At 40.8% G+C, this 23744-nt stretch overlaps 1 protein-coding gene and 1 long non-coding RNA gene across 3 annotated transcripts in view; one reads left to right on the top strand and one right to left on the bottom strand.

Moving 5' to 3' along the window:
• Window positions 1-876, bottom strand: part of znf608 (zinc finger protein 608) — an 89238-nt gene extending 88362 nt beyond the window's left edge. Inside the window, exon 1 of one of the 2 annotated variants that reach the window (XM_073069562.1) lies at window positions 571-876. Coding sequence is in view for 1 of the 2 variants with exons in the window: in XM_073069581.1 (XP_072925682.1) it covers window positions 571-621 (51 nt within the window). In the remaining variant the exon portion in view is untranslated. The remainder of the gene's footprint in view (window positions 1-570) is intronic. The other variant, XM_073069581.1, reaches the window with a different exon arrangement.
• LOC140740459 (uncharacterized) lies at window positions 110-22009 on the top strand. Its single transcript, XR_012101866.1, has 3 exons — window positions 110-477; window positions 13443-13550; window positions 21476-22009. It is a non-coding gene; the product is annotated as an uncharacterized lncRNA (long non-coding RNA).
• Window positions 22010-23744: the final 1735 nt, after the last annotated feature.

Below are 23744 nucleotides of genomic sequence, written 5' to 3'. Positions count from 1 at the left end.
TGTAGCTTGACGTGAGAACAAAAATCGGTGACAAGCGTATCAGAAAACTGATCTTGCCTTAGAGGAAAAAAAGAGGGGGGGTCTGCAGTTTTGAATAGGGGCGAAAAAAAATCTCTTAGGGGGCTGTTATCGACGGTCAGAATAAGCACAAATCTTTAGAAAGCGCTGCGTGCCCCTTTCATATCAGCAATAAAACGGGAGGGGGAAGCGTTCATGATCGACAGTCGTAACTGCTTATTAAAGTCAACTTCAGCAAAACTTGTCGCTATTTACAGGCTCAAGTTAGCACGATTAATTTCCCGAGGAACCAAACACGAAAATCGAAGATTTTTTTTTATTTATTTCACTATTTTAATCGTGATCGTAAAATAAATAGGGAAATAGCACGGGATATAACTTTTAAATCAGCAAAGTGAATCAAAACTAATTTCTATTCCATCATAGCTCAATCTTATTCAAAAATAAAAACTCTGGAGGGTGAGTAAAATGAAAAGAGAATTCTCTTGCCAAAATGCGATCTCTGGTGTGATTGATAAAACTTTATCAAAGATTATTGTATAATATACTTACGATCAGTACTGGTTCGATTTTGCCCTGGTCTTCGTGTGAAATGAAATGCATTTTTTTTTGGTTTGTTTTTAAATCAGATCTTGCACTGGTGTGACTGCCTGTGTCCTTCTGTGGCGGTGTATTTTGCTTGGCTTGCTCTCCCTCGTGCCTGTGTGACTATCGGTGTGTTTGGTTGGGTGCTTTGCCTAGCCCTCAGTATGCCTATGTGTTTAACTGGGTGCACTGGCTTGTCCTCACTGTTTGGCTGGGTTGTACTGACTTGTCCGCACAGTGTATGTGTATATGTATTTGCTGTGCATTTCTCTCTCTCTCTCTCTCTCTCTCTCTCTCTCCCTGCTCCTTTGTTTCACAGCCATTCGCCCTGCAGCCACTCAGAGCGCAGCTTTTATGAAACTCAGCCCAGCCATTGGCTGTGCATTTTCGCATCTGTGTGTGCGAGAGAGAGAGAGAGAGAGAGAGAGAGAGCTGAGCTTGCAGCACAAGAGTCAAGTTAGTCTGTGTGTGTGAAAGGAGCTTCCAGCAGAGCCAGCACTGGAGCGTTCAACTCCCAGCAGTAGAGCGTTTAGCCAACACAGCCAGAAAAAACAGCTACTTTCACCCTTCTCTCGTCACAGCCTGCGGCAGCCAGCAGAGCTTGAACCAGGCACCCAGCTGAACCAGTTCCAAGTATTTAGTCCGCCAACCACTGCATAAAACAAAGGGTTACAATGATTAAGCCCAAAACACTTTAATACAAAGCAGCAGACATTTGAATCTGTTTCTCTATTCATCCGGAAGATTTAGGTCATGGTATTTAAATTCATAATAAATGCATCCTCCATCAAGATGGTATATAATCACACCTTTTTAAAGCTACAGCAAACTGACTTTCCCCAAATCATTTTTGGTTATTTCCCTTATTCATCCAGAAAATCCAGATTACAGATGATCCTGATGAAGGATCTCGGCTGGAAACATCGGTTGTTTATTCCTCTCCAACAGATGCTGCCCGACCCGCTGAATTCCTCCGGTATTTTGTGTGTGTAACTTTGAATTTCAAGCATCTGCAGAGTATCTTGTGTTTATAATTACCAATGATGTTTTGATTAACTGCCCTCCACTCTAATGCCACAATGAAAACAATGCATCACCCAATTTTTCCTGAATATTTTAGTTTTAAATGTTGAACATCACAATTACGAGTCACTATTTATTATAAGTAAACACATTATGAAATGACTACTCATTGGAACTAGTTTGAGTCCACAATGCCTGGGAGCATACATTTTACTTTGTAATGGGACTATTTCCCTCTATGGCATTTTTTGTTGACCCTAAATTACAACTCTTAGCACTTTGGCATTCCGAATTTAAATGTGCAGTAGTTGTAAAGAGGAGGAACTGTGTGCATTGAACAGCAAAGTCTAGGTTCAAAGTAGATTGATTATCGAAGTACATATATGTCACCATATACAACCCTGAGATGCACTTTCTTGCAGACAATCACAGCAATTACAAGAAACACAATAGAATCAATTAATGAAAGACCGCACCCCAAAAGGACGGGCAGCTAATCTGAAAAAAAAACAGTGTGCAAATACGAAAAGAGAAAAAAGAAAAAAAACAATAAATATGGAGAGCATGCGATGAGTCCTTGAAACCGAGTCCATAGGAAATATCTCTTTAATTTGTATTATTTTAGATAGTTTTTGGTGAGAAAAGATATTGAAATTTAAAAAGAGGTTAAGCGTTATCTCGTGGGCCAAGTCGGTGTGCCATTCAGCAGAGCTTATAGTGTTAGAAACAATCTACGCGATCCCTTAAAATAAAGTTGCCTGAACTACTTTCAGATTATTTATTTCTATCAATATTTCTTTCTTTGGGCCAATGTTTATTAAGTGTGTCCATGTATGGATGGTGAATACGCCTGCTTACATTTGTGGAGGTTACTTCTTCCCTTGTGTATACATATAGAAAATGTGTGCCTGTTATGTCTCTGAATGATGTATGAGCTGTGGTATTTATTTTGTGCATGCATCATTTATCATATTTGTGCCTGATATGTATATGCATTTTTTTTTACTTTTGCACGGGTGTCAGTGCTGTATCATTTTTGTGGTGTACGTTTCTGTTCCTCTATCTGGCTGATGACTTTCATGTGTATTGGTGGATTCGACTAAGATGTATTTGCATTTATATTTGGTGCATGTCTTTGTAAATGTCTATGTGTTTATTGATGTATGTAAATCTTTTTGCTCGTGTTTCTTTTAGAATACCTCCCTCCTTTCACTGCTAGTGGGATCAATCCCATTGTGGCTACTCCTTTTTTGGTACCCTGCTTGGGTGCCTATTCTATCACAGAGCACAAAGGATACCCTGATTTAAATCTATAAATTCAGTATGCCGAGAATCAAGTATGAACGTTTTCAATCACCTGAGTAATGAGTTAAGTGGCTGTCTGGTGGATGGTGTGTTGTCTGCGTCTCAGCAGAATGTAAGCTAGCTGTGGTGTGTAATGTTGGTGCTTTTGTGGAAAGTGAACCGATGTCATATGGTGTTTTTCTGACAACATTGTTTGTGTGCGCGCGCTTGTTCTTCCCTCTTCGCTATTTGCCCTTGCCCTTCGTGCCTTCCCCACCCGATTTGTAAGATAACACATCAGAGACAATATTTTCAGAGCAAACGTTTGCTCGAGTACAGATCATGCGGGAAGCCTGCTGAAGGCGAATGCGCAATAATCAATGTTGCTTTTGCATATCAAAAGAAATCGGTGGCCAGGATACGGCGAGTGTGGACTTACACAAACATACGATCGCCCTCAGTGTCTGCAACCAAACGGCAGCTAGCGATTAGCTGAACTGTGCAAACTCACACGGTGTCATCAGCACATTCTGCAGTGGTCATAGTCTCTGTTTCGTAATAGTTTTTTTTTGCCCTATGTGTGCGGTTGATAACAATGTTTCTGTTTGGACGTGTTGATTGTGTTTTATTTTGAGCGCACGGCCGTAAACAGCGATCATTTCCTTCCACTGAGTTTTTACTACAAAGGACGATGGAGTGGGGGATGGGGAGCAACAAAGCTTTCACAATAACCTCACTGATGTCCGGAAAAACCACATCCAGAGTGGTTTTAACGCTGGTCCTTTCTTGTTTCCTAAAACAAAACATTCGCAAAAGAGAACATCTGAAGCTTTCGGTTTTAATTTGAAAATGTGATATTTGTCTAGCCAATGAAATGCAACCTGTGGTGTAAAACATAATTACTTCATTACAAAGTTATCTTATACATCATACAGGCGTAGCTCTTTTCCCTGTTTGACTATGAATAGAGACAATAATGATTTGAGAGAAAGGCATAGGTCACTTTATGATAATAAGAAAATAAAGCAATAAAACGATCATTTGTGAAGTACATTAATCAGTAAATTTTAGTTTCCATGACCCAGAAAATAAGATGCCATTCGCTTAGACTAGACTATATTTGCTCAGTACAATTCTTTTCAAATATAACATTAACACATTTTAAATAATATACCACAAAATAACAGAGTGATATAACCATATTCTTGTTTGTTTAATGCTTCACATATACAGTAAATGAAGATAAATCATGTTCAAAATAAAAACACAAAATGCTGGCAGAACTCAACAGGCCAGAGAGCATCTATGGGAGGAGGTAGTGACGACGTTTCGGGCCAAAACCCTTCATCAGGAGTGAAGTAACATGGGATGGTCGAGGGGGGATAAGAAGTGGGGGAAGGGATGAAGTAGAGAGCTAGGAAGTGATAGGCTGGAGGAAAATGGGCTAGGGGAAAGGTGGAGAATTATGGGAAATAAAAGAGAAAGAAAGGTAGGGCTGGGGGGAGGTTATAGTGAGGGGGGAAGAAAGAGAGAGAAAGAGAACCAGACTAAAATAATAGATAGGGGTGGGGGTAAGGGGGGCAGGGGTATCAACGGAGGTCTGTGAGTTGAATGTTCATGCCGGCAGGTAGGAGGCTACCTAGGCGGGAGATAAGATATTGCTCCATCGACCTGCGCGCGTCCTCATCTTGACGGTAGAGGAGGCTATGGACAGACATGTCGGAGTGGGGGTGGTCTGTGGAATTGAAGTGTGTGGCCACAGGGAGATCCCGCCACTGCTGGAGGACCGAGCGCCGGTGTTCGGCGAAACGGTCTCCCAGTCTGCGGCGGGTCTCCCCAATGTAGAAATGGCCACATCAGGAGCACTGGATACAGTATATCACCCCAGTTGACTCACAGGTGAAGTGGTGCCTCACCTGAAAGGACTGTCTGGGGCCTGGGATGGTGGTGAGGGAAGAAGTGTGGGGGCAGGTGTAGCACTTCTTCCTTTTGCAGGGATGAGTGCCTGGAGGGAGGTCCGTGGGGAGGGATGGGGGGGGGGGGGATGAATGGACAAGGGAGTCACGTAGGGAGCGATCCCTGCGGAAAGCCGAGAGTGGGGGGGAGGGGAAGATGTGGTTGGTGGTGGGATCACGTAGGAGGTGGCGGAAGTTACGGAGGATTATACGTTGGATCTGTAGGCTAGTAGGGTGATAGGTGAGGACCAGGGGGATCTCTATCCCTGGTGGGCTGGCGGGGGGATGGGGTGAGGGCAGAGGTGCGTGAAATACGGGAGACGCGATGGAGGGCAGAGTTGATAGTGGATGAAGGGAAGCCCCTTTCTTTAAAAAAGGAAGACATCTCCTTTGTCCTAGAATGAAAGGCCTCATCCTGAGAGCAGATGCGGCGGAGGCGGAGGAATTGAGAGAAAGGGATAGCATTTTTGCAGGAGACAGGGTGGGAGGAGGAATAGTCTAGGTAGCTGTGGGAGTTAGTAGGTTTGTAGTAGACTTCGGTGGATAGGCTGTCTCCAGAGATAGTTTGCAAGCCTCCCGATTTGGACCTTCGGAGGATCACTAAAATTAGTCACATATCCTTCCTTGGTGCGTGTCTCTGAAACCAACTAACTCCAACGGACTTCAGGATTCGTTTCCAAGCCTCCCGATTTGGACATTCGGAGGATCACTAAAATTGAGGCCACACACAGGTTGATGGAGCAATACCTTATCTCCCGCCTAGGTAGCCTCCTACCTGCCGGCATGAACATTCAACTCACAGACCTCCATTGATACCCCTGCCTACCCCCATCCCTATCTATTATTTTAGTCTGGTTCTCTTTCTCTCTCTTTTTTCCCCCCTCACTATAATCTCCCCCAGCCCTACCTTTCTTTCTCTTTAATTTCCCATGATTCTCCACCTTTCCCCTAGCCCATTTCCCTCCAGCCTATCACTTCCCAGCTCTCTACTTCATCCCTCCCCCCACTTCTTATCCCCTCTCTACCATCCCATGTTACTTCACTCCTGATGAGGGTTTCGGCCCGAAACGTCGTCACTCCCTCCTCCCATAGATGCTGTCTGGCCTGCTGAGTTCTGCCAGCATTTTGTGTTTTTATTTATTTCCAGCATCTGCAGATTCACTCGTGTGTCTATAAATCATGTTCAACGATGTTCATTCTGGATAGATAGCAAATTCTTATTGATCCTTTAACATATTTCCTCACAGGATATTTACATGTCACGATATATGTGGAAGTTTACAGCAATAATATGAAAGATTATTGAACCAAAGGATGCTGTAGTTTAAAAGAAATTACAATTCCATTCCTTTCTTTCCTCCATATAAGTCTCCAGTCTAATCTTTGTTCTTAGTTGCTCACACTCCTTATTCATTAATATTATTTTATTTTACAAGCAGCCATTTTCTTTAATTCATAAATAGTTTCAACGATAGCTTGTGCCAGATTCTGGGCCCCCTCTCTATAGAGAATTTGGTTCATAAACTAGCCTGTAACTCATCATATGTTCTCATTTGTCTCTTTGGTTTTAGTCAGCTTCACCGCACCTGCCAGAGAAAGAAATGAAGTCCTGGCTCCCTGCCCCCTCCTTTGAGTTTGAAGTCATTCATTGTACCAGCATTTGCACTGGGGCTGTAGTCTTTGAACCAAAGTATCCAAGCCAATATATATTAGTTTTAGGCCCAAATATCATTCTTTCCTGATTCATATTCAAAAGTCTACATTTGCATATCTGTATTTTGCTTCCTACAGTGGTTGAGATTCCAAGTAAATGCACTGGACCAAGTTCAAAAACCAGATTTATGCACCAGCAGGGTGACACAGTAATCTGACGTCCCCAGTGACACCTACATTGAGCACATCTTGCTGGCTTTGTCAATAGGTTCAATGTAATTGAAACAAAAAATCCCTTCCGTTCTCATAAATTGTCATTGACAGATGCAACCAGAAGTGTTTTTATTATACAGTGCTGTCTTCTAAACATGTAAATAAAAGTATAAAAACCTGTCTAATTTTATGAATCACTGCTTTAATACATGTCACTCCAGAATAATGTAAGCATTTAATAGTAGAAATGATATTTTCCTGGGATAATTTTAATTTTTTCAATTGTTTTTTTTTTAAACGTCATTTCATTTTTGTTCCTGGAAATGTTAGCAACAGGCAAATTCAGAGCTTGGCTTTGAGAAAGATCAGGCGGATTGCAAAGCTAATTTAACAAGCTTGAAGTCTGTTGATTTGAAACAAACCAGTGTAAATGGTATTTGAACCCCACGTTTCTTCCTGCCAGATCACATCCAACCCACATTTTAAATTGTTAACGCATGTTGCCCTGTAATTGCTGTATGAACTCATTGACACACTGCCTGGTGCATTCCACCCAATATTTTTCTTACCTATACTTTCCTTGCCTGTGTTACTTTTCCCACTTCCGCTATTTGGCTTGTCCATGAACACTACAGTGCAGCCAAATACACAACAGAATTGACTTTACTTTGTTTCAGTAATGTTTCAGCACATAGACAGAAAATAGTCCTCAGCATTATCCACCCAAACTTCTTAACTTGTCATATCAATAACATTTGATGATTTTTCGCTCTTAATCTGGAACTTTTCTCCTAAAGGCCCATTTGGGTAAGCAATCATGGGCTTTGGAAATGGAAAGATAGTAAGTTAACACACGTAATTCTCTGCACAAGTGTATTACCAGAGGAGGATGAACAATTTTCAAATATAGTGTCACCTTTCAAGCAACAAAAATTGCAGGGCATTTTATAAAACATAGGGGAATAAAGGCAAAAGAGGAGATAAAAGAAACTACAACTGCTGGAAATCTGGAGCGACACACAGCGGAGCTGGAGGAAATCAGCAGGTCAGGCAGCATCTATGGAGGGAAATGGACAATTGATGTTTCAAGTCGGCTGCCTGGCCCATTGAGCTCTTGCATCCACTTTGTGTGTTGCTAAAAAAAAATTAGTTTTGTATGTTCACCGGAAAGTTAACCAGATTGCTAGACCATTGATTTTGGGACATTGCTTTGAATTCCATGGCAATGGAGGAATGTAAATTGAAAGCACAATGTACTGAAAACACCTACGCCCGGTCCGCCAGAAAAAGCAGGATCTCTCAATGGCCACACATTTTAATTCCACGTCCCATTCCCATTCTGATATGTCTATCCATGGCCTCCTCTATTGTCAAAATGAATCCAAACTCAGGTTGGAGGAACAACACCTTATATACCGGCTGGGTAGCCTCCTACCTGATGGCATGAACATTGACTTCTCTAACTTCCGTTAATGCCCCTCCTCCCCTTCTTACCCCATCCCTGACATATTTAGTTGTTTGTCTGTTCTCCATCTCCCTCTGGTGCTCCCCCCCTCCTTTCTTTCTCCCGTCCCATGATCCTTTCCCTTCTCCAGCTCTGTATCACTTTCGCCAATCACCTTTCCAGCTCTTAGCTTCATCCCACCCCCTCCGGTCTTCTCCTATCATTTCGCATTTCCCCCTCCCCCCACTACTTTCAAATCTCTTACTATCTTTCCTTTCGGTTAGTCCTGACGAAGGGTCTCGGCCCGAAACGTCGACAGTGCTTCTCCCTATAGATGCTGCCTGGCCTGCTGTGTTCCACCAGCATTTTGTGTGTGTTGTTGTTTGAATTTCCAGCATCTGCAGATTTCCTCGTGTGTACTGGAATTGCTTTATTATTGTCACATGCGCTGAGGTACAGTGTAAAACTTAGTTTTGCAAACCGTCTTTAAATGTAATTTCAAATCAAAAGTACATCACGGTGGTACAAGTGAAAAGCAATAAAAACATGCAGAATATAGTGTTACAGTTACACAGAAAGTGCAGTGCAGGTAGACAATAAAATGTAATGGCTATGACAAGGTAGATTTGTGAAGTCAGCCGTTCATCTTCATCATAAAAGTCTGTTCAATGGTTTTTATAACAGCAGGATAGAAGCTGTCCTTGAACCAGGTGGTGTGAGTTTCATGCTTTTGTATTTTCTGCCTGATGGAAGGCTAGAGAAACAAGATGACCAAGGTGGGGATTCTGACTGTTCTTCCAAGGCAGTGAGAACAGTGGACAGAGTAGGCTGGTTTTCATGAAGAACTGAACTGTGTTCATAGCTCTCTGCTAATTTCTTCCAGGCTTGGGCAGAGGAGTTGCAGTATCAAGCTAAGAAGCAGTCATACAAATACATTCTAAGGCGCATCTATAAAAACTGATGAAGGTCAGTGAGGGCCTGCCAAATTTCATTAAGCTTCCTGAGGAAGTAGAGTTGCTGGTGTCCTTTCTTTGCCATAGCATCTACGTGACTGGACCAAGGAAACTAATGTCAGTAATGTAACCATAATATTACCCAAATGTTATTAAAAGATATGAGAGAAGGGAAAGTGCCAGCCTTACCAAATCTGGTCTATGGGTGACTCCAGACACTTGATGTATCCTCCATTCTGGAACAAATATGGGTGAAGAATTGCCAGTGATAAACATAGCCCAGAACAATTAAACTTCCAAAAGTCATAGAGAGATAAAACACAGAAACAGATATTCCAGCCCACTAAGTCCACATTGACCATTAGCTACCCATTACACCAGTCATACATTAGTCTAATGCTTTTTATTCTCTCTGCCTTATCATCTACTTCCTTCACATTCCACTACTCATTGAAAAATAGCAAGTTTTCTGAAGCAGTTATTTCTCTGTACTGCAGTTCTAAACTTGGCAGAAAACTTCATTACAGATTCACAGTCTCCTTCTCTCAACTCTGTTATTCACAGCACCAATACAAACAATCCATCTCCTTCTTCTCCAGCCCTTTATCTTTCCAACCCACCTGGCCTTTCCTATCACCTTTGAGTTATCCTCCTTCCCCTCCCTCCACCTTTTTATTCTGCAGTCTTCCCCCTTCATTTTCAGTCCTGAAGAAGGGGCTCAGTCCAAAATGTTGACCATTTATTTATTTCTATAGATGCTGCCTGACCTGCTGAGTTCCTCTAGCATTTTGTGTGTGTTTCAATCAATAGACCTATCTCAGTTAGCAAGATCCGCTTATACTGATATAAAGAATATGGTATATGTATGTGCAAAGAAAAAGATGTATTAGTTTGATGTAGACTGGTGTGAACAGTATTTGAAAATTAATTCCCTTTCACTGAAACATTTTAATCTGCTAAGTGGTAAAGTAAATAATAGGGGCTTTATACCATTGTATTTTAACTAAATTAATTATTCAGTAGCTTTCTTCATCCTACAATGCTTGATTATATGATTTCTGAAATATATTGTAAGATGTTTGACAATAAGTTACGATTTGAATTTGTCAATGTATATCAACCCTAATTCAAATGGAGTAGAGAAAAGTTTGTATTAATTCTGAGGCAAATAATCTGAGTGTCTTGAAGTGCATTTAACCAAATAGTGTATGCACTGTGTTGGGGAGAGGAGGTAAAAGGGAGTTAGTGACCAAACAAACAACCTGATTGAAATATTTTTGCAATTCTTTCAAAAATAGGGAGGAAGAAGAATAGAGGAAGTTTGAAAGAACTGGAAGCAAAACAGACAGCAATAAAGGAGTAGACCAGGGTCTAAGCAAAAAAAAGGGGGTATGACCCCTCTGGGACCTATTGGATGAAGCAGCCAATAATAATATCTTACATCAATATTACACCTTAACAAAGGCAACAACATCTTGCATTTATATGCCTTCCTTATCTCAGTACAAATTCCCAAAGCTCTTAAATATACATTAAATCGGACAAAATCATGGAGGTCAATTATTGTTAAATGGATTCAAAGAGCCTCACGGAGTTAATGAGGTTTAGCAAGATTCTGATCAACAAATTTAGAATCATGAGTGGAAGTGCAAAGGCCACATCCAAAGACACAGAAAAAGTCAAGACTCAATGTGACGAAGGCATGAATTACAGCCTTTGTAGAAGTGAGAAGGAGATACAACTGGCATTAGGTATGCTTTCTGGGAGGAAAGGGCAGTTTTTAAATGAACAGTTAAGGAAGTAAACTCCGCTCTAACCTAGTAATACAGAAAACCAGCAGACTATTTAGCAAGGAACTGAGGGAAGGCATGTGGGAGCTGATAACAATCAATCTTGTTCCTTCCTTCTCACAAGATATTTTGATTTACCTAACACAATATTAGACAATATTTGGAGATTGAGGCCTGAAGATTTATTGAAAAGTGAGTTTTGTGAAGCTGCAATTCACAGCTGCATTGATATTGATAGTGGACTCCTCGTGAGTCACTGACAAAACTTGGAGAATACCTCAAATGGTTATATAAAATGGGGCTATTTAGATCATAACTATATAGGATTTGTGAGGTGTTAATCTTTAGCTCAGCAATGGAAAGCTGCAAGCTCTGCTGTAAGCAACAATATCTCTGCACCACTCCATCTACCTGCATCTGCTCCTGCTTATTCATGCCATGCGTCATCCACTGCTCCACTGTCAAACTCATTAATGAAAACCATACGAGGATTTGCAACTGATGGAGCCATTAAGATAGGAAGCCACAAGTATCTGGCTTCTTGGGAGGCATTAGAATCTGTGGTTGCTTGTTTGTGGGACACATGTAGGGACTGGAAATTTGATGCTGTTGACATTTGGTTGCATGATCTTCATTAGGACATATATTTAAATATTACCTACAAGGCACAAGTACCAAAAGCTTTCATTTATATAATGTACTTGACAAGCCAAAAAATAAACAAAGGTGTTTTTCAGGGAAGTTATCAAACAATATGCAAGAGTGCAAAGGTGTGGTAATTAAAATGATAAGTCTGCAAGTGCATCAGTAAATGAGTTAGAAAGAGCAGGAATCTTTGAGGTGATAATAAATCAGAAATTTTGAAAGACCAAGTGATCTTAGGCAATCTTATTGAACATTGCAGCAGGCATGGGGAGAGGAGCTTAATGGCTAATCCTAATCCTATTTCTGTTGTGTGTATATTTTTAAGTGCATTCTGATTCAAAGTAGAATCTTGAGATTCACACCTGATGGTTACATGGTGATATTAAAAACTATTCTGCCTGATGATAGAAAAATGGAACGCTTTGTGGGAGAGAAGGGTTAGATTGACCTAATGCTTTTAAGAACATAAGAGCATAAGAAATAGGAGCAGGAGTAGGCCATTCGGTCTGTCAAGCCTGCTCCACCATTCAATAATATCATGGTTGATCTGGCCATGGACTCATCTCCATCCATCTGCCTTTTCCCCATAACCCTTAATTCCCCCACTATGTAAAGATCTATCTAACCTTGTCTTAAATGTATTTACTGAGGTAGCCTCCACTGCATCATTGGGCAGAGAATTCCACAGATTTACCACTCTCTGGGAAAAGCAGTTCCTCCTCATCTCCATCCTAAATCTACTCCCCTAAATTTTGATGTTATGTCCCCTAGTTCTAGTCTCACCTACAGGTGGAAACAACTTTCCTGCCTCTGTCTTATCTATCCTATCATAATTTTATAATATTCTATAAGATCTCCTCTCATTCTTCTGAATTCCAGGGAATACAGTCCCAGGCAACTCAACCTCTCCTCAAAGTCTAACCCCCTCATCTCTGGAATCAACCTGGTGAACCTCCTCTACACTGCCTCCAAAGCTATATCTTCCTCAAGTATGGAGACCTGAACTGCACGCAATACTCCAGGTGCGGCCTCACCAGTACCCTGCTCTTAAATTCAATCCCATTAGCAATGAAGGCCAACATTCCATTTGCCTTCTTGATAGCCTGCTGCACCTGCAAACCAACCTTTTGTGATCCATGAACAATAACCTAGTAGTGAAAAGGTCAGCGGAACATCATGGGCTGAAGGTCCTGCACTGTGCTGTAACGTTCTACAAAAACTTGGCATGCAAACTTACTCTTGAGTTGAAACCTATTTTTCCAAAATTTGCAGGAACATAAACTAAATATTTAATACCTTCTACGTCAGGTGATACTAGAGCAGATAGCAGTTTTTAAAACTTAGTTTTAAAGGACATCTTAACAGAGGAAAGAAAGGAAGAGAAGTTTTGGGAAGGAATTTCACAGGTTAGGCCAGCTGGCCGCAGCGTAAGAGAGATTATACTAAAGGCCAAGGAAGTCAGAATTGGAAAACTGGAGAAGTGTAGGTATGATGGTATGCTATGAATGAAAGGAAATCACAGGGACAGAAGTGAACAAGACAACACAACAAGATGAGACTTTTAAAATTGGGCTGTTGTTTAAATGGGATATTGGATGACCAGGATTTGCTATACATTATTCATTGTAGCATGGTAGTGTAGCAATCACTGATGGGAGATCAGTTCCTGCTGCTCTTTGTAAGGAGTTTGTATATTCTCCCCATTGGTCTCCTCTGGGTGCTCCGGTTTCCTCAAACATTCCAAAAAGATGTTAAGGCTGCTCCCAGCACATCCTCTGACTGTGTTGGTCTTTGATGCAAACAACACATTTCACTGTATGCTTTGATGTTTCAGTAAGCATGTATGACAAGTTAAGCTAATCTTTCTTTTCTTCATTAGAAGAGGAACAAAAGAATTGACCTCAGATTTACAGAACATAGGAAAAGGAAGCTGAGCCAGTCGTGTACTGGAATAATCTAGGCCAGTGGCAGAAGATTTCAACAGAAGGTAGGCTGAGACAGCGACCGAGTGAGTGAGGCAATATTACATAAGTGAGAACAGGCTGTTTAATGAATATGAGGTCATGATACCAAGTTTGTAAAAAGGCTGGTTAAGTTTCCAGAAATAGGGATGAAATCAATGGCTGGAAATACTTCAGATCATAACAATCCTCTTCTCTTGCTGGATCTGCAGGATATCCTGAATGCATAAATTCTTGCTCAGTTTTGTCTTAAATTCTTGGGTAAATTCCTCTTAATTTGTTGGTGTTTCAAGAACTTTGGCTGAAGTTGCATTTATAACCTGCTTCTTGTTGCAGAACCGATGGTTGGCACCTTAAAGTGGTCTGAGTGGGTCCATACATTTTGTGGCATGTTTATCTTGACCACCCACATGCTCTAAACTGTACTATATCTGACACTGACAAGGCTGGGGAGTTTTCTTTTCCTATGGAGCCAAGATCACTTAAAGCAGCCACAGCTCAGACAAATAAGCACACCTACGACAAGCAGAATTCTGTATGTGGGACAGGCTTTTGGAGTATTAAACAATGTAATTCTCTCGAGCTTCACTTCTTTTGACAACCCCTGCTGTACTAAGGAACTCTGGCTATGTGCTAACATAGTCCTGTCACGAGTGTGACATAAGCACATTTCTCTTTTCACAACTTTTATTGCACCTTTTTAACTTTGTTTCACAGTACAGGTTTGCTCTAATTGGATGACTCTTGGAAAACTGTATGAAAGTGGTGTGTAGCAATGTTTTAGAAGCATACAGATGCAGGAAGGGTCAGAATCAAATCTTTGCACAGAACTCCTGCAAGGCAAACATCACCTCTAGCAGTGTGTGATCCTTCAAAAATTAATGAACTGAAAATTACAGGCAGCTAGAGTATTTTTTACCTAAATGTACTCTCATTCATTATCCCATGTCAGGAGCCACTAAACACAAAGTTTATTTATCTATCAGCAACAGAGACATCCAACCATTAAAAACATTTAACTACAGAATTATGACAGGGTATTCACCGAGTTTGTCCTTCCATTGTTGTGATTCCTGAATGAGAATTGTTGGGGCATTGTGGTGCATGCCTTCCTTGCTTGAGTATATCGCCACATTTCTAACATCTACATAAGTAGATCGGTAAATCACTCTTCATATTGTCATTCAAATCAGCTTTTACATTACCTCTAGCAGTAGCCTGACATCCAGAAAAATGCTACGTTACAATGCTCTGCATTGACAGAGGTACTATCTCTCAGATGAAACATTATACCAAGATCCTGCTGCTCCCTCAGATGAAAATAAAACCAGAGCACTTGTCTGAAGAAGTCACAAAACATTTATCCCACATTTTGTTCAGACATCATTATTTAAAACAGTGATTACTGCACTGTAGATTGTAAAAGTACACAGGGCTGAATATTAGCTGCTAGGTTTCTTACATTCCAAAACTAACTGCACATCAGAAGGACATAATTTGCTCTGAATTGCTTTGGGATTTCCAGAGGTTCTGAAAGATGCTATATAAATGCAAGTCATTTTCCATCCATTTAAATTTGTAGAAATCAATTTGCCTTGTCAAGGGTTCTAGTGGAAGATTACTTGTCTATTTAATTCCTCAGAGATTATATGGATTTTGTGTAAAGATTTACTTTGGGATTCTAAAAACTTTTTTATTCCCCATGTCTGGTTGACATACTTTTGGAGATTCCTTCACCATGTCGTCAGCCTGCATCCATATTTCAAATATCTTTATAAAAATCATTAAGGTGAAATAGAATTTTTAAAGTGGGTCTGTAGTTTCCCATCAAGTTCTATGAAGTAGCATCTAGAAACTTGGCTTCAATTCCCGGAGAGGACAGACTTTGGAGATTAAGATGCCTGTGGTACCTGCCTTGTTGATGAGGGCATCTGACTCCCCTTGGACTCAAAACACTGAAGAAACAAAGGCTTACATTTTTAAAAAACTTCTGAAGAGGCTTCCCACCCAAAGAAGTACTTCTGAAGTGTTGTCACAATTGTAAAATTTGAGATACATAATATTATAGGCAAACTCAGACAAGCTGTTTCAGTGATACCAATTGTTTCAACAAGAGGATACTCAAATACTCAAATACTCAGTTGTGGATGAACCAGGGGATTTGTAGTCTGCTGAGGGTTAGATCTGTGGTGTTCAAGGATAGTGATCCAGAACTCTACAAGAAGTCCAGGATCAATCTATGTAAGGCTATTCTATGAGTGAAAAAAAAACCAATTCTGATTGAAGTTAGAGATATAATTGGATAAACATCAGCTCTGGCAGGGTTTGCAGGCCATTACTCCCTACAAGGTAAATCTAACATTGTGAATGACTCTGTTGCTTCACTTCCAGATAAGCTCAACGCTATTTATGCAAACTTTGAAAGGGGAGAATAAAACCACACCTATGCGAACCCCTGCAGCATCTGGTGACCCTGTAATCTGTGACTCAGCGGCCGACGTCAGCACATCTTTTGAGAGGATGCACCCTCACAAGGCATCAGGCCCTGATGTTCTAACTGGTAGGACAGAGAAAACCTGTGCCAACCAACTGTCGGGAGTGTTCAAGGACATTTTCAATCTCTCACTGCTTCAATCAGAGGTTCCCATCTCCTTTAAAAGGGTGACAATCATACCAGTGCCCAAGAAGAGCAGGGTGAGCTGCCTCAATAACTATGCCCAGTTGCACTCACATCTACTGTGTGGCTACGCATGGCTCAAATACCACCTATAAATTTGCTGACGATACAACCATTGTTGGTAGAATCTCAGATGGTGATGAGAGGGTGTACAGGAGTGAGATATGCCAAATAGTGGAGTGGTGCTGCAGTAACAACCTGGCACTCAACATCAGTATGACGAAAGAACTGACTGTGGACTTCCAGAAGGGTAAGACAAAGGAACACATACCAATCCTCATTGAGGAATCAGAAGTGGAGAGAGTGAGCAGTTTCAAGTTTCTGGCAAGTTTCAAGCATTCTGACAGGCTGCATCACTGTCTGGTATGGAGGGTCTACTGCACAGGACCGAAAGAAGTTGCAGAGGGTTGTAAATTTAGTCAGCTCCATCTTGGGTACTAGCCTACAAAGTACCCAGGACATCTTCAAGGAGCTGTGTCTCAGAAAGGCAGCGTCCATTATTAAGGATCTCTAGAACCCAGGCCATGTCCTTTTCTCACTGTTACCATCAGGAAGGAAGTACAGAAGCCTGAAGGCACATACTCAACGATTCAGGAACAGTTTCTTCTCATCTGCCATCCGATTCCTAAATGGGCATTGAACCCTTGGACACTACCTCACTTTTTTTTAAATATATAGTATTTCTGTTTTTTGCACGATTTTAGTCTATTCAGTATTTTAGCACACTGTATAAAGTATACTGAATAAGATTTATTTATTAATTATTATTCTTATTATTATCTTATTTTTTCTTCTATATTATGTATTGCATTGAACTGCTGCCACGAAGTTAACAAATTTCATGTCACATGCCGGTGATATTAAACCCGATTCTGATTCTGATACGTATTCATAGAGAGGTTGGTCATGTCCAGATTCAAATCCTGCCTGAGCAAAGACTTAGGCCTGCTGCAGTTTGTCTATTGCCTCACTAGATCTACAGCGGATGCAACCCCACTGACTCTGCACTCAGCCTTGCATCACCTGGACAATAGCAATACTTATGTCAGTCTGCTGTTTGTTGACTACAGCTCAGTCAGTGTTCAACACCATCATTCCATCAGTACTAATCAATAAGCTCCAAAACCTGGGGCTCTGTACCTCCCTCTGCAACTGGATTCTTGATTTCCTCACTGGGAGACCACAGTCAGCGCAGATCATAAATAGCACCTCCATCTTGCAAAAAATCAATACCGGCACACTTTAAGGATGCGTGCTTAGCCCACTGCTCTTTTCTCTCTATACCCATGACAGTGTGGGTAGGCACAGCTCACGTATCATCTATAAATTTTCTGATGACTCAACTATTATTGGCAGAATTTCAGATGGTTATAGGGAAGCGTATAGTAGTGAGATAGATCAGCTGGTTGAGTGGTGTTGTAACAACAACCTTGATGTCAAGGAAGACTATGGAATTGATTGTAGACTTTAAGAAGGAGAAGATTAGGGAACACACACCAGTCCTCATTGAGGAAACAACATTGGAAACAGTGAGCAGCTTCAAGTTTCTGGGTGGCAACATCTCTGAAGATCTAGGTGGGCCCAGCATATTGATGCAATTACAATGGAGGCATGACAGTGGCTACGTTTCACCAGGAGTTTGTGGAGACTTCATATAACACAAAAGACTGCAAATTTCTACAGATGTACCATGGAGAGCATTCTAACTGGTTGCATCACTGTCTGGTACGGAGGGGCCACTGCACAGGATCGGAAAAAACTGCAGAAAGTTTGCAAACACAGCTAACTCCATCATGGCCACCAGCCTCACAGCATCTTCAAAAGGCAATGCATCAAAAAAGGTGGCATCCATGATTAAGGACCCACATAACCTAGGACACGCCTCTTCTCATTGCTACCATCAAAGAGGAAGTACACGAGCCTGAAGACACACACTCAGTGCTTTAGGAAGAGCTTCATCCACTCCACTGTCAGATTTCTGAATGGACAACGCATACTACCACGTTTTTTTTGTTCTCTTTTTGAGCTACTTATTTCATTAAAAATGTTAAAATATATTTCTTATTGTAATTTATAGTTTTTAATTATTTATTGCCATGGGATGCTGCCGCAAAACAATGAATTTCATGATATATGCTAATGATATTAAACCTGATTCGGATTTTGATTCTAATTTCACTTCATTTTTAAATTTTGTATAACTATAATTTAAAATCATTTGCACATTTGTACATAAGTCAGAATAATAAAGACATCATTAAGAAATATGATTGGGGTATAATCTTGCTCCAAGACACTTGTCTGAAACCAGGAAGAGGCATTTCTATGGAAAATTTACTTTAGAGCCCGAGTTTTTACTCACTAGACTATGGTTAATGCTTGCTTTGCCCTGATGCTACTATTATTAATCACTGTTTTATTGAGAAAAATGGCATTGTACATACAGTATTAGCAAATCTCCATACATCAGTAATTTAGCAAGTTTTCCTGAATTTCTTTTTATCCCCCCAAACAAAAAACATTATGATATTTCTACTCAATTTCCCACTTGTGCATTTATACTCAACTACACTTATTTTGTGATTGGTAGAGTAGAATATTATTAAATTATCATAATTGTGAATGATAATAAAACATAAGCAACTTGTTTACATTTAGAATTCTATCTATGCACTGACATTTCATGCTTCATTGAGGTGTGATTTATCCCACTCCACCATTCTTATTATTTACTATATTAACTTTGTTTCATATTCTTGCAATAAATGAGAGAACTGATTTCATTCAGGCACAATAGATATAGTTCAAGAGGGAGGGTGCTAAAATTCATAAATAAAGCCACTTCTAATGAATTAAGCATTGATCTTGAAACTTTTAAATACTAAATGAAGATCAGCTTTAAAAAAACTCCAATGTATTTCTAAAGAGTGTGGTTGTGTGAATAATATTGAAATCATTAAATGGATTTCTTCCATGTAAAGCCTTCTACTAATTTATACAGCCATTCCCAGAATCTCCTGTGGCTTCTCAATTCCATTATGGTTATCATCATATACTCACACATTGCTCTTGTACTTCTCCCAAATTCTGTCTCACTTCCTGAGGATCTTTTCCCTTTAAAGTAGGAGCTTATAGCTTTTAGAAGGAAACCGTTTGACCTATTGTCTCCATGCTGGCTAAAAATGAAACTTAAGTTAATCCATTTTCCGAGCTTAGTCTGTGGCCCTGAGTTTAAGACTCTTCAAGTGCTCATCCAGGTATTTTCTAAAATATGGTAAAGAATTCTGTCTTCACCATCCTTTCTAGGTAACAGTTCTGGACCCTTGGTACTTATTGAGTCAAATAATTCTTTCCTCAACTCCTCTCTCATCCTTTTATCAAAGATTTTGTCAATGACCCCTCCCCTCCACCTCCACTCTCCAAGTTACAGATCTCTTTGTCATGCCAAATAGATCCTATCTATATAAATACACCTCCCTTCATTTTTCTTTGCTTTAAAGGAAACAATCCTAGTTTGATCTGTCCTCCTCATAACTATAAACCTCCAGCCCGGCAAGATTTTAATAACTATTCTCCATACCTTCTTAACACCTTTGTCAATTTTGTCCTTAAGGAATTTGTGGACTTCATAGTATCCTAATGTTTCAGGTATCTGTTGTATCCCTTTTCTCCTCCCCAGAATCTTCACCTGATAGACCTCTAGATTTAAAAACACTTGGAACTTTTGAGCACATTTAATTAGTCCATTGACATCTTTCTGTGGCCTGAAATTTCCTTTCTGAATTCTTGCCATTTTTTATGACTGCATGCTCTAATTCATAACTATCTAACCTTTGAACTTCCTTTGTTCATCCACTCATAATGGAACAAAGAAGAATTGTTCAAAATGCTCTCAAAATGGTTGTTTTCTTTGGAACTTTCACTGTCACACATCCCTGTCATTTCTTTGAGTAACGTCTAAAGCCACATATTAGTGCATATACAGGATAACAATCATCTGTTCTGGATGTAATGCATCAAGTTCTGTAGAACTTTGTTGTTTCTACTAATGCTGCCTGGTACTCCAGTATCACTGCATAGGACAATGATAACCATGAAAAATTCTGCAGATGCTGGAAATCCAAAGCAACACACATAAAATGCTGGATGAACTCAGTAAGTCAGGAAGCATCTATGGAAATGAATAAACAGTCAACATTTCGGGCTGAGACACTTCTTCAGGACTGGAATGAAAGGGGGAAGACACCAGAATAAAAAGCTGGGACGAAGGGAAGGAGGATAGGTAGAAGACAATAGATGAAGCCAGGTTGATAGGAAAGGTAAAGGCCTGGAGAGGAAGGAAACTGATAGGAGAGGAGAGTGGACCATAGGGAAAAAAGGAAGGAAGAAGGGACCCGGGGAGGTGTTAGGCAGATGAGAACAGGTAAAAGGCCAGAGTAACCTTGATAATACTTTGTTCCTCAGTTACTTCTTAACACTAATCGCTGCCTCATATTGTTCACCTCAAACGGCAAATCCAAGTTTTTAGTGAACTTCTCATCAAGACTGATCACTATCTCAGCCATCTCTGCTGCTTCCTATAATTCTTTGCTACTTATCTCAAGCTTCTGAAACTGCTCTGCATTTTTCACTCAATTATCAGTCTCTCTCTGGTAAAAGTTATTACCAATACTTCTCTTCTTCCAACCCAAATAATTAAGTTGAAGTCATGACTGCTAAACTGTTGATAGAAATTCCTGTTAAATCTGGCAACAGTCTTAATTTTATTTCAGCAATTACTGTGAAAAAGATATGAAAAAGCCTTTGTGCAACCCAACAAATTATTTTTTCTAAACAAAAATACTCTGCAGATGCTGGGGTCAAAGCAACACGTACAACAAGCTGGAGGAACTCAGCAGGTCGGGCAGCATCTGTGGAAATGAACAGTCAACGTTTCGGGCTAATACCCTTTGAAATTATTTTTCCTCCCCACCCCCCACCTTTTAACTCTACTGCTCATTCTTTTTACTCCAGTCCCGCTGAAGGGTCTTGGCACGAAACGTCGACGGTACTCTTTTCCATAGATGCTGCCTGGCCTGCTGAATTCCTCCAGCATTTTGTGTGTGTTGTTGGATTTCCAGCATCTGCAGATTTCCTCTTGTTTGAAATTATTTTCCCATCAAATGAAGGAGGAGGAGCTTAGGAGGGATAATGGCACCTAAGGGTGACTCCTTTGCTTGCACCTTTGGAAACAGCTCTATTTCTGCCTTTAATATCTTCATTTTTCCCTTTCAGGGTTCTTTTGAAGACCCTGACCTGGAGTTACACGCAGGCTTCGGTTCGTTGTGGGAATGGGACCCATTCTCGAGGTTCCACGACCGGCCGTTATTCTATATGCCAAGGGTTTGGCCTGAGAGTTTCGATCGTGTTTGGAAGCCTGAGATCTTGGGGCTCTGGAGATGGGCGGATCGAGGGTCAGTGTCATGGCAGGAGACTCGTGTGTCATCGGGGTGGCCGGAAGATCATTTGCTGTGGGTCTGAAGACCCGATCTTCAGACACAGACCTCGAAAAAAGTGACAACATGGACTTTTAACATTGTAAACCAGCGGGTTGTTGTTATGTCTCCCACTCGCTGTGAAAATGGGGGACACCTCCCTCTCCCTTGCCAGGGAGAGAGAGAACCTGTGGTTTGTCGAATGTCAGATGAAATGCAAAGCCTTTGGGGTAACTTTGGTCTGTGTATTTGCTACTGCTTAGCACACGCTTGGGCTCAGTGATGGTACCAATGCTTGCTTTTTTTTGCTGGTGGGGGGAGGGGGATCATTGCTTGCTGCCGTTTACGCGCGGGAGGGGGTCTTTGGGGTTCTTATGTTAACTGTCGTTCATTCTTTGGGGCACTTCTCTGTTTTTGTGGATGTTTGTGAAGAAAAAGCATTTCAGGATGTATATTGTATATATTTCTCTGACATTAAATTTGACATTTGAACCTTTGAGATGGCTCTAAAACCCAATGGGTTTATTTATAGACTCTGAGAGCAGTTGTAAAACAATTACCCTTAGTCGGATAAAGGAATTTTGCTCACCATATTTGTAGTGTAATGGTTCCATAAGTATACCACTTATGGTTGCCACTTCATTATTTACCACATCACAAAGTCCTGATTTCCCTGTTCCAGAAATGAAGCCAGAGCCTTAAGTGGTTTCCCAAAAAGTTCCAAGAGGAGCTTTGACCTTTTAAAGATGGGAAAATTAAAAAATTGGTTTTAAAGATGGGAAATGCAGATACTCCGGGTCTTGTTCTGGTGTCACTGGTAACTGCTGCAGCAGGAACACGTAGTCAAATGCTGAAAAATGGATTCACTGGACACCTTGCTTTCTAGTACTGTGCAAAGTCTGTGCATTCCTTCAAACTTTGAGTTGGCATGAAAGGGAGGCCTACAAAGAGAGAGAGAGAAAAAAGAATCATCTGTTTGTAACAAAACTGCCCAGAAGAAAGCAAGGCAAACCACTTCTGCAGAAAAAATTGCCAAGAACAATCATGGTCTTGAGACCACTTCATACAACACAGCACATGATTATGATGGCGACAGCCTCCTGCAGTCCTGTGCATGGAACCTTCATACCAGGCTGTACTGCAACCCATCAGAATTGTCTCCACCAGGCAACTATTGAAATCTGCAAGAGTCTTTGATGATAGACCGAATCTCCTCAAACTTCTAACGAAGTAGAGCTGCTGGCATGCCTTCTTCATGATTGGATCAGATAGATAGATAGATAGATACTTTATTCATCCCCATGGGGAAATTCAACATTTTTTCCAATGTCCCATACACTTATTGTAGCAAAACTAATTACATACAATACTTAACTCAGTAAAAATATGATATGCATCTAAAATCACTCTCTCAAAAAGCATTAATAATAGCTTTTAAAAAGTTCTTAAGTAGTTTACTTAAATACATTGAGTCCTAACCCCGGCACTTTAACATATCTTACTCCTGGCGGTTGAATTGTAAAGCCGAATGGCATTGGGGAGTATTGATCTCTTCATCCTGTCTGAGGAGCATTGCATCGATAGCAACCTGTCGCTGAAACTGCTTCTCTGTCTCTGGATGGTGCTATGTAGAGGATGTTCAGGGTTTTCCATAATTGACCGTAGCCTACTCAGCGCCCTTCGCTCTGCTACCGATGTTATACTCTCCAGTACTTTGCCCACGACAGAGCCCGCCTTCCTTACCAGCTTATTAAGATGTGAGGTGTCCCTCTTCTTAATGCTGCCTCCCCAACACACCACCACAAAGAAGAGGGCGCTCTCCACAACTGACCTATAGAACATCTTCAGCATCTCACTACAAACATTGAATGACGCCAACCTTCTAAGGAAGTACAGTCGACTCTGTGCCTTCCTGCACAAGGCATCTGTGTTGGCAGTCCAGTCTAGCTTCTTGTCTAACTGTACTCCCAGATACTTGTAGGTCTTAACCTGCTCCACACATTCTCCATTAATGATCACTGGCTCCATATGAGGCCTAGATCTCCTAAAGTCCACCACCATCTCCTTGG

Source organism: Hemitrygon akajei, chromosome 2 (assembly GCF_048418815.1).
Source record: "Hemitrygon akajei chromosome 2, sHemAka1.3, whole genome shotgun sequence".
NCBI lineage: Eukaryota > Metazoa > Chordata > Chondrichthyes > Myliobatiformes > Dasyatidae > Hemitrygon > Hemitrygon akajei.
Note: the sequence above shows the minus strand (reverse complement) of the source record. Positions and strands in the feature narration are given on the sequence as shown.